General features: G+C 46.4%; 1 protein-coding gene across 2 annotated transcripts in view; it reads left to right on the forward strand.

Annotated features, from left to right (window-relative positions):
• napgb (N-ethylmaleimide-sensitive factor attachment protein, gamma b) overlaps positions 1 to 12074 on the forward strand; it is a 166853-nt gene that overhangs the window by 96105 nt on the left and 58674 nt on the right. Inside the window, exon 1 of one of the 2 annotated variants that reach the window (XM_072468375.1) lies at positions 6154 to 6453. The exons of the other annotated variant lie outside the window; for it this stretch is intronic. Within the exon in view, the coding sequence (XP_072324476.1) occupies positions 6401 to 6453 (53 nt within the window). The 5' untranslated portion in view covers positions 6154 to 6400. Of the gene's footprint in view, positions 1 to 6153; positions 6454 to 12074 lie in introns of those variants that run through there. 2 annotated transcript variants of the gene reach the window in all.

Here is a 12074-nt window from a genome sequence, read left to right on the forward strand (position 1 = left end):
TTCTCACCAGAAAACGTGTTCAACGATTGAGAAGGAGACGTTGAGTTTGGTGCCGGTTTTGCAACATTTTCACATTTATGTGACCAGCATTCCGTCTGACACCGTTATATATACTGATCATAATCCGTTGATGTTTCTGGAGCGATTCCAGAATAACAATGCAAGGCTGTTTCGCTGGAGTTTATTGTTACAGCCATTTCATTTAAAAATAGTACATGTGGCAGGACGAAAAAACGTGATAGCCGATGCTTTGTCACAAATGTGATGAACGGAAGCAGTTTCAGTTGGAGGAAGAACAAAAAAAAAGGATTATATTATTATACCTATTTGCGTGTGTTGATTTTTGAAACAAAAAAGTATATTTACTGTGCATTTCTTAAAGGATAGTGAAAAGTTGAAAAATGAAACCATCTTGAAGTTGATGGTTTCGTTTTTTTTCTTGGGGGGAGGTGGCATGTGAGAGTACCTTTAAGAAATGGGTGTTTAAGAAATGAACCTTTAAGAAATGGGTATTTATCAGTGATGTCAGGGTGTGGGTGGAGCTGGGCTGTCTGTCAGCTTTTTACTTTTGTTTTAGGCTGTTTGCTGCAGGGTGTTTTTTAGTTTCGTTTTCAGACCTGGATAGCTGCAGTCACAGCCAGAAGGGGTATTAGTCTCTCTCTCTGTAATCTAAAGACTGTAAATTGATCCTTTGGCGATTTAAAACTGATAACTGCTCTCAGTAGTGACTTTAACCTGATATGCTTCTGTTTAAAGGTTTTTTAAAAGTCTTATGGATGTTAAAAGGACAGCTTAAGGATTACTTAGTGTTGTATTCTTTGGGGGTTGTATTTGAATTAATGGTTGCTAAGATGTTCAATGTATGTTTTAAAAAGGTTAACTTGAGTTCATAGAATAAACATTGTTTTGCTTTAAAAAATACTTTTCCATTTCTGCTGTACCACACCTGGAGAGTGGGCCGTGTGCTCCCTATACCACAATCTATTAAAAGTTGTGGGTCAGGTGAACTCCATGATACACTTTGGGGTTCTCTAAAGCTAGGCCATAACAAATCCATTATCTCCTACAACTCCGATGGCCTCCAATCCCTGTCTCTTTCTATTCTCCACCCCCGGAAACACCAACCCATCCAAAAAATGCCCCATTTCCACGTCCTCTTCTCCAGGCTCTGATCTATACAAACCCCAACCCCCGACAGCGCTGACTTCCCCACCACAAAATACCCCCCAGCTCATTTGCCTTCCCTGACATGGCCATGAACATGGGGTTGGGCCTACCCCTCCAAGGGTCCACACGCAATTACAATTGACCTCCATTATCAGCTGATATGAATTTAAGGCTGGGATGGACGCTAACATCTTCTGCGTCTGCGTTGTCCCAGTTGGGCGCATATACATTAACTAAAACAACCGACGTCCCAGCCAGGAACACACTCAACATCACAAACCCCTCCCCCCCCCACCACCCCGGGTCGCATTCCTCCCTGGCCACCACAAATGCCAACATTTTGCTAAACAGGATTGCAACCCCCCAAATCCCAAATGGAACGTTTGTTCCTCCCTTAACTGCGTGGAGTCCTTCCCCCATAGGTATGTCTCCTGAAAGAAAACCACATCTGCACTCAAATGTTTTAGGTGCGCGAACACCCAAGACCGTTTAACCAGACCATTCAGACCTTGCATGTTCCACAGTACTATCCTCACCAGGGGTTTCTGACCCACACTCTGCTAAGAGGGAGAGAGAGTGGGGCTGGAGAGTGAGACTGAAAGGGGAGAGAGAGTGAGACTGAAAGGGGGGAGAGTTGGGTTGGAGTGGAGAATGGCATTGGAGGGGAGAGAGTGGTGTGGGGGAGGGAGAGTGGGGCGGGAGAGTTGGGCAGAGGGGAGAGAGTGTGCGGGGAGGGGGCGAGAATGTGGGAGGAGAGTATGTGAATTAGGCTGCAAAAGAGCTTGTGTGGGAGAGTGTTGGTGGGAGAGACAGAGTTGGGGGGGGGGGAAAGAAAGTGGGGGTAGGAGTGGGGGAAAGAGCGTGGGGGAGTAGTGGGATGGAGAGAGTGGGGGGTTGAGAGAATGGGGAGTGGAGAGAGTGGGGGGGGGCAGAGTGGAAGAGAGTATGGGATGGGGGGTGGGGTAGGGAGTGTGGGGGGGAGAGAGTGTGGGGGAGCGAGAGAGTGAGGGGATGCGGAGTGTGTATGTGGGGGAGGAAGTGTGGGGGGAATAGAGTGGGTGTAGTGAGCGTGGGGGGGGTGAGAGAGTGTGGGGTAATAGAGAGTGTGGGGGGAGAAAAAGTGAGGGGATGGGGAGTGAGTGTGTGCAAGAGGAAGCGTGGGGGAAGGGAGTGTGGGGGGAGAGAGTGTGGTGGGAATAGAGTGGGGGGTAGTGAGTACGGGGGGGTAGTGAGTGTGGGGGGTAGTGAGTGTGGGGGGGTAGTGAGTGTGGGGGAGAGAGAGTGGGGGATAGTGTGGGGGGGAATAGTGTGGGGGGGAGAGAAAGTGAGAGGATGGGGAATGAGTGTGCAAGAGGGAGCGTGGGGGGAGTGTGGTGGGAATAGAGTGGGGGGTAATGAGTATGGGGGGGTAGTGAGTGTGGGGGGTAGTGAGTGTGGGGGGTAGTGAGTGTGGGGGGTAGTGAGTGTGGGGAGAGAGAGTGGGGGGAGAGTGTGGGGGATAGAGAGTGTGGGGGGGAATAGTGTGGGGGGGAGAGAAAGTGAGAGGATGGGGAGTGTGTGCAAGAGGGAGCGTGGGGGAAGGGAGTGTGGGGGAGGGAGTTGGGGGGAAGAGAGTGTGAAGGAGTAGAGGTTTTGAGGCATAGAGAGGGGGTGAGAGAGTAGGGGGAGGGGGAGAGAGAGTTGGGGGGGCTGAAAGTGTGTATGCATTTGACAGGAGTGTGTATGTGGGGGCAGAATCTAGCTCACTCGCAGTATCAGGGCTCTCATTCACCCTCTCCCATATACACTATCATGCACTCTCTGTGGATAAGGATGACTAAGTGAGCACGCTGAGCCTGGCAATGAGCCAGAAATACCCACTCTCATCCTCTTACTCTAATACTCTGCTTTACTTATTGCATCACATTGTTTTGCTTAGCAAATTGTTTATTTTCATAGCTCAGTTTTTAAAAGTTTCATGTTTGATTTTTGTTTTATTCGTTGATGGGATATGGGCGTTGCTGGCAGGGCCAGCATTTATTGTCCATCCCTGAGAGCATTGAAGAATCAGCCACATTGCTGTGGATCTGGAGTCATATGTAGGCCAGGCCAGGTAAGGACGACAGATTTCTTTCCCTTTAGTGAAGCAGATTTTAGATTTAGATTTGTCACGCGTACCCAGGAACAGTGGGGGGTCACGCGGAGCATTCTGGGTGTTGTAGTCCTCTGCCGGCCTCCATCAGCTGCTGCACTACAATTCCTGGTGCCCTTTGCGGGTTGGTATGTTTCCTGGTTTCTCTGTAGCAAGATCAATGCAAATCAGTGAAAAAAAATCATTAGTTCTGCGTGCAGTCCAGGCAGATCGTTCCATACATGAAAAACATTCACCTGATGAAGGAGCAGTACTCCGAAGGCTGGTGATTCGAAACAAACCTGTTCGACTTTAACCTGGTGTTGTAAAACTTCTAAGTGTACCCACCCCAGTCCAACGCCGGCATCTCCACATCATGAAAAACATCGGACATACAATAAATACACAATGAAAATACGTAGACATCGGGTGAAGCATACGATGGTTTCATTGTTAGCTTTTTAAAATTGAATTCAAATTTCACCATCTGCCATGGCGGGATTCGAACCCGGATCCCCAGAGCATAGAACATTACAGCGCAGTACAGGCCCTTCGGCCCTCGATGTTGTGCCGACCTGTGAAACCACTCTAAAGCCCATCTACACTATTCCCTTATCGTCCATATGTCTATCCAATGACCATTTGAATGCCCTTAGTGTTTGCGAGTCCACTTCTGTTGCAGGCAGGGCATTCCACACCCTTACTACTCTCTGAGTAAAGAATCTACCTCTGACATCTGTCTTATATCTATCTCCCCTCAATTTAAAGCTATGTCCCCTCGTGCTAGACATCACCAACCGAGGAAGAATGCTCTCACTGTCTACCCTATCCAATCCTCTGATCATCTTGTATGCCTCAATTAAGTCACCTCTTATACTTCTTCCCTCTAACGAAAACAGCCTCAAGTCCCTCAGCCTTTCCTCATAAGATCTTCCCTCCATACGAGGCAACATTCTGGTAAATGTCCTCTGCACCCTTTCCAATGCTTCCACATCCTTCCTATAATGCGGCGGATTTCACGCAATACTCCAAATGCAGCCGCACCAGAGTTTTGTACAGCTGCAACATGACCTCATGGCTCCGAAACTCAATCCCTCTACCAATAAAAGCTAACACACCATACGCCTTCTTAACAACCCTCTCAACCTGGGTGGCAACTTTCAGGGATCTATGTACATGGACACCGAGCTCTCTCTGCTCATCCACACTGCCAAGAATCTTACCATTAGCTCAGTACTCTGTCTTCCTGTTATTCCTTCCAAAATGAATCACCTCACACTTTTCTGCATTAAACTCCATTTGCCACCTCTCAGCCCAGCGCTGCAGCTTATCTATGTCCCTCTGTAACTGGTAACATCCGTCCGCACTGTCCACAACTCCACCGACTTTAGTGTCATCTGCAAATTTACTCACCCATCCTTCTACGCCCTCCTCCAGGTCATTTATAAAAATGACAAACAGCAGTGGCCCCAAAACAGATCCTTGTGGTACACCACTAGTAACTGGAATCCAGTCTGAACATTTCCCATCAACCACCACCCTTTGTCTTCTTCCAGCAAGCCAATTTCTGATCCAAACTGCTAAATCACCCTGAATCCCATGCCTCCGTATTTTCTGCAGTAGCTTACCGTGGGGAACCTTATCAAATGCTTTACTGAAATCCATATACACCACATCAACTGCTTTACCCTCATCCACCTGTTTGGTCACCTTCTCAAAGAACTCAATAAGGTTTATGAGGCACGGCCTACCCTTCACAAAACCGTGTTGACTATCTCTAATCAAATTATTCCTTTACAGATGATTATACATCCTATCTCTTATAAACCTTTCCAAGACTTTGCCCACAACAGAAGTAAGGCTCACTGGTCTATAGTTACCGGGGTTGTCTCTACATCCCTTCTTGAACAAGGGGACAATATTTGCTATCCTCCAGTTTTCTGGCACTATTCCTGTAGACAAAGAGGACTTAAAGATCAAAGCCAAAGGCTCAGCAATCTCCACCCTAGCTCCCCAGACGATCCTAGGATAAATCCCATCCGGCCCAGGGGATTTATCTATTTTCACACGTTCCAGAAGTGCTAACACCTCCTCCTTATGAACCTCAAGTCCTTCTAGTCTAGTAGCCTGAATCTCAGTATTCTCCTCGACAACACTATCTTTTTCCTGTGTGAATACTGACGAAAAATATTCATTTGGCACCTCTCCTATCTCCTCGGACTCCACGCACAACTTCCCGCTACTGTCCTTGACTGGCCCTACTCTTACCCGAGTCATTCTTTTATTCCTGACATATCTATAGAAAGCTTTAGGGTTCGCCTTGATCCTACCTGCCAAAGTCTTCTCATGTCCCCTCCTGGCTCTTCTTAGCTCTCTCTTTAGGTCCTTCCTAGCTAACTTGTAACTCTCGAGCGCCCTAACTGAACCTCCATGCCTCATCTTTACATTAGCCTCCTTCTTCCTCTTGACAAGTGTTTCGAGTCTTTAGTAAACCACGGTTCCCTTGCTCAACCACTTCCTCCCTGCTTGACAGGTACATACTTATCAAGGACACACAGTAGCTGTTCCTTGAACAAGCCCCACATTTCCATTGTGCCCATCCCCTGCAGTTTTCCTCTCCATCCGGTGCATGATTTTGGGTCTCTGGCTTACTAGCCCAATGCCAATACCACTACCCCCCCCCCCTCCCCCACATAGTTTTTGCCAAATTTTGTCTTTCCAAAATTAGCTCATCGACCTCTCGGAGTGAAGAAACATTTGAAACGTGACCAAAAAGTTGGGTAAATCTGATCTAATCTGTCACAGCCAGGGGAACTACCCAAGGGCAGCTGGGGCTGACGCGCCTGCGCGGAAAGACGGCAGATGCGCCTGCGCATTGTGGTCAGGGGGCCATTCCTGCTCATCTTGTCGGGTTGAGGGAGTCCAGCCGGCCGAGACCCCGTACAAGAGGGAGGGGACGGACTGCAGGTCTGGTCAAGACTAGCCATATCGCTCTTCGCCTGTCATTTTTCAGGGGGGGGGTAAAAAGTCTTTCCGCACGCAGATAAGTTGTTTTCTGTTCCTTCCCCCAATCTTATTTCCAAACGGAAAAGAAAGTGCAAGATTTAGTGAAGGGTGAGGCGAATGGCTCAGAAAATCAACGAGGCATTGGAACACATAGCGGCAGCCGAAAAATGGTAAGTAAGCCAACGGCAGCGGTGAATCCTTTTAGTTTTCCTCCCTCTTGCAATGTTCGGTGAGGTGACGCCTGGCCTTTAACTGAAATGACTCGCGCGACCGCCGGCCTGACCATCCGGGGTCACGCGGAGCATTCTGGGTGTTGTAGTCCTCTCCTCGCTGGCTGCTGCTGGCCCGCATCAGCTGACGCACTACAACTCCCGGTACCCTTTGCGGACTGGCATGTTTCCTGGTTTCTCTCTAGCAAGATCAATGCAGATCAGTGAAAAAAATAAATCATTAGTTCAGCTCCAAAACCTGCGGCCAGTCCTGTTTTATGGAACTGGTGCATTACAAATACGTCCTTAAATGCTTTCAATCATTTTTGACACCACTAATATCTAAGGGGCTGATTTAACACAGAGCTAAATCGCTGGCTTTTAAAGCAGACCAAGGCAGGCCAGCAGCACGGTTCAATTCCCGTACCAGCCTCCCCGAACAGGCGCCGGAATGCGGCAACTAAGGGCTTTTCACAGTAACTTCATTTGAAGCCTACTTCATAATCAGTTCTTAAAATCATCCTTTATCATTTCAGATATGCAGCATGAGTTATTTATAATTATAAAATGTTATACACAGGGATGTGGAACTTCACCTGGATAAGTGGGGAAGCTGGGGCTGTTCCCCTTGGAGAAAAGCTGAAGAGGCTTTTTAATAGATGTTTTCAAAATCATAAGGGATCTGGGTAGATGCTGAGGAGGACATTGCCGCTCATTGGGGAATTTAGAACGGTAGGGAGGCAAATTTAAAGATACAACATTTAAGATGTAACTGGGTGGCACAGTGACACAGTGGATAGCACTGGTGCCTCATAGCGCCAGCCACCCTGGTTCAATCCCAGCCTTGTCTGTGTGGCAGTTGCACACTCTCCCTTTGTCGCTGTGGGTTTCCACTGGATGCTCCGGTTTCCTTCCACAGTCCAGGTTAGGTGGATTGGCCATGCTAAATTGCCCCTTGTGTGCAGGGATCTGCAGGTTGGGTTGGTGGGGAAGTGGATCTCGATAGAGAGCTCTTTCAGAGGGACGGTGCAGACTCGTTGTGCCGAATGGCCTCCTCTGCACTGTAGGGATTCTATTCTATGAGGTGGGATTTCTTTTCCCAAGGGGTCTGTGGAATTCTTTTTCTCAGAGAGCAGTGGAGGCTAGAATCGTAGAATTGTTGCGATGCAGAAGGAGGCCATTTGGTCCATTGTGTCTGTACCAGCTCTCCAAATAAACATTATGACTTAGTGCCATTCACCTGCCTTTTCCCCATACTCCTGCATGCTGTTTCTTTTCAAATAATCTTCTAGTACCCTCTTGAATTCCTCGATTGAACCTGCCTCCACCACACTTCCAGACCCAATCCACTCATTGTGTGAAAAGGCTTTTTTCTCACATGTCATTTGCAATTCTCAATTTTGTTCTCGATCCTTTTATGAGCAGGAACCATTTCTCCCTATCTACTCTGCTCAGCCCCCTCATGATTTTGAACATTGCTATTAAATCTCTTCTTAGCCCCCTCTCCAAGGACAGCCTCAACTTCTCCAATCTATCCTCATAACTGAAGTTTCTCATCCCTGGAACTATTCTTGGACACCTCTTCTGCATTCCCTCCAATGCGCTCACATCCTTTCTATAGAGTGGCATCAGAACTGTACACAATATTCCAGCTTAGGTCTAAGTGGTTCAGCAACACTTCTTTGCTCTTGTGCTCTATGCCCCTATTAATAAAGCTCAGGACACTGTATGCTTTATTAAGTGCTCTCTCCACCAGTCCTGCCACCTTCAATGATCTATGCACATGTATATCCAGGTCCCTCTGCTTCTGCACTCCTTTAAGAATTGTACCCCTTATTTTACATTGTTCTTCCTACCAAAATATATTACCTTGTGTTTCTCCGCATTGAATTTCATCTGCTAAGGGGGTCATTGAATATGTTCAAGGCTGAGTTAGACAGATATTTTTATCGAGATTTTGAGGTGGGGGAAAGCAGGCAAGAAAGTGGAGTTAAGGCAACAATCTGATCAGCCATAAACTTATTGAATGGCAGAGCAGCCTCGATGGACTGAATGGCCTGCTTCTATTTCTTCTGATCGTATAAGAATTTAGAACCAAGGGGTAACGATTTAAGATGATTTTCAAATGAAGTGAAGGTCGCATGAGTAAAAACCTTTTAATGCAGAGTATGGTTAGGATCTGGAGTGCTCTGCCTGTGAATACGGTGGAGGCAAATTCGACCGGGGTCTTCAAAAATAATTGGCAAATGATCTGAAGCAAAGATGTTTGCAGGGCCACTGAGACTTTTTTTTTGTCTTCGTGGACCAAATAGGTGTGTGTGTGAAGCCGAGTACAAAACATTATTGCAGATGCTGGAAATGCAAAATAAAAACTGCAAACGCTGAGTAGATCAGACTGTTTCTGATGAGCAGTCATTAACCTGAAATGTTAACTCTGTTTCTGTCCACAGATGCTGTCTAATCTGCTCAGTGTTTCCAGCATTTTCTGCTTTTATAGTGTCGTGGACCCCTGGCCACATATATGAAATTTAAATCCATAAGGTTTTTAATTTTCCCAAGTTTTTCATACTAACTAAACTGGTTGTTGTAATTCACCAGTACTCTAACACCACTTAAACAGCCCTTCTCAATCTCTGGGTCTGAAAATTGAAGCAGGCCACACCAGGTAAAAAGGGCTTGAAAAACTGAATTGCGAAAGATATTATAGCTGTTAAGCTAGATGAGCAGCATTTGTGCAGATGTTGATCTGTGATCCACTTATATTTTTAGGTTTAGCACAGGTAAATGCACCCAAACTTCCAGAAATGGCATGGATTACAGTTTAGTTCCTATAAGCGTTAATTTTTCTCATCTTTTGATTTTAAAAACACTTCTATTGGGATCACTTGATGCAGGCGTAGGAATAGCAGCTTTTCCACGAGCAGCCCATTCATTTATTAATGCTTGCCTAATCTGGGAGTTATTGTATGTCCCTAGAAGATTTTTGGTTGAGTGCTGGCGGAAGAAGGCAGAAGAATCATAGAATCCCTACAGTGCAGAAGGAGGCTATTCGGCCCATCGATTCTGCACCGACCCTTTAAATGAGTACTCTACCCATGTCCACCCCACTCTATCCCATCATGCACATCCCTGGACACTTACGGGGCAATTTAGCATAACCAATCCACCATGCCCGCACATCTTTGGGCTGTGGGAGGAAACCGGTGCGCCCGGAGGAAACCCACGCAGACACGGAAAAAACATACAAATTCCGCACATAGTGACCCAAGGCCGGAATTGAACCCGGGTCCCTAGCGCTGTGAGGCAGCAGTGCTAACCACTGTGCCGCCCTTAAGTTCTCCGTAAAACTTCACATACCCTGCATCATTCTCTGCTCACAAATACGGAGACAGGCAAATCCATTCCAAAGGTCTAGGATAAGGAAATCCAGGTGAAGCAGAGCATGGTAAGCAAAAGTAAGTGAAGAAATATGCACTGATGATATATATAGCCTTTCAAGCCAATTACTTTGTTCCCTGCTCCTCAATAGAAAAAGTAAAAGTTATAACAAAGCAAGTTGGAGGGTCATCTTGTGCTTCCCTAGGAAGAAGCAGGTGCCCACTGCAATCCAAATCTTGCAATTATTTTCATTGTCCCAGAAAAATCAAATGATTGGACTTCTCCTGACAAAATATTCCTCCATAGGGAAAGTGCTTTCAAAACTTGAACTATATTTGAAAATTGCATCCAAAAACAATTTTCCGAAAATAAAACCCTGTGTCTCTTTAAGACTGACTTCCTCACGCTCTGAATGAAAAGCACTTCCAGCCAAACATCAGGAAAATAAGGAGCCAATTGAAAGGCCCTTGTTGGCATGTGAAATCAGCTAGTGATAAAAAGGAGCAGTCGGATGCAACGGGAGTGGAGCCGTCGTCTCAATGTGGCGACCTGATCCTCAAGCAGGCTCTTGACTCATCAGAAATCCTGGAGGATCTGGAGAACCGAAGCCAGAGGAAGAAGGTCCAGGTCATTGGTCTGCCAGAAGCTGCATGGTATGTCAGAAATCCTGGAGGATCTGGAGAACCGAGGCCAGAGGAAGAATGTCCAGGTCATCGGTCTGCCAGAAGTTGCGTGGTATGTCAGAAATCCTGGAGGACCTGGAGAACCAAGGCAGGAGGAAGAATGTCCATGTCATCGGTCTGCCAGAAGTTGCGTGGTATGTCAGAAATCTTGGAGAACCTGGAGAACTGAGGCATGAGGAAGAATGTCCAGGTCATTGGCCTGCCAGAAGGAGTGGAGGGGAAGAACCTCTTTGAGAGCTGGCTATCGCGCCTCCTTAAGCTGGATGTGAAAACTGGGCGTTTCAAAAGTGCTAGAACTGGAAAGAGCACATCGTATGTTGTATTGGAGGCTAGGGGCAATCAATATCCCAAACCCATATTAATTTGGTTTCACAACTTCAAAGATCGGCAGAAGGCTCTGGGGCGGTGAGACATGGCAGGATCTGGTTCCATGAGGACGAGGATCTAATTTTTCCAGGACTTCTCGGCAGCGACACAACAAAGTGTAGAGATTTCAATGAAGTCAGAAAACGGCTCCAGACAGCTGGCGTGAATTATGCTCTGCTTTATCCTGTGACACAGAGGGTGATATCCGACAACTCCGTTAAGTCTTTTGACAATCCGGTTAGTGCCTTGGCCTTCGTAAAGTTCATACAAGGCGAGGATTTACACTCTGTCTGCAGCACATTGAAATATTTGAACTTTCTTATAATACCTTTTATCTGATCTTATATTGTCATATATCATGTTTATTGGGAGGTGTTAACAATTGAGCACTGCATGCTCTATCCTTACGAATTTCAGGGACCTTCATGTATGGTGTTTGTGCAGCACGTTAGTTACCCGTCGCTTTCTCCTCTTATCCATACTTTTATGGATAGTAAAACTGGTTGTATTGTATCCTTTTCTTAATCATGTAGAATCGAATTGCACCATTGCCAGGAGGTGGATGAGGGGTTTATGTCTTCATGGGTGGGCCCAAAATGTGGTGGGAATATAACTCCTATTCCCTTGTTTTTTTTTCCTCTCTGCCATGGAGTATGCCTCTTGATGGTAATGATGGCATGGCTGTAGGGTTAACCTTACGGGCCCTCACTTGTGTTGAGGAATGTCATCTTAGTGGTCGTGATTATTTTGTACTTTGGTTGTGTTGGGGTTTGTAAGGTGTTGACTGGATCCTGCAATGGTATAGACAGGTCTCTCATCTGAGAAAAGGATGCTATAAGGACTTTGTGGTGCCTCTGGTGTGACTTGAGATGGGGAGGTATGTTTTGGTACATGCTTGAATGTGTGGTGAAAATCCTATCCTATATTTCTTCTGGTGGATTGTGCAATGGCGGTAGCTTTAAAACTATGCTCCTGGAATGTGTGGAGAATTCATCATATCAAATGGAAAAGATCCTTTCCTTCCTTAAAAAGGAGAAAGTGGACACAGCCTTGTACAGGAAGCTCATTTGAATGACGAGCACTCAAAAAGTTAAATCGGGACTGGATGGGGTAGGTTTACTTCACCTCATTCTCCACCAATGGTAAGCTAAGGGG

This window comes from Scyliorhinus torazame, chromosome 11 (genome assembly GCF_047496885.1).
Source record: "Scyliorhinus torazame isolate Kashiwa2021f chromosome 11, sScyTor2.1, whole genome shotgun sequence".
NCBI classification, from domain to species: domain Eukaryota; kingdom Metazoa; phylum Chordata; class Chondrichthyes; order Carcharhiniformes; family Scyliorhinidae; genus Scyliorhinus; species Scyliorhinus torazame.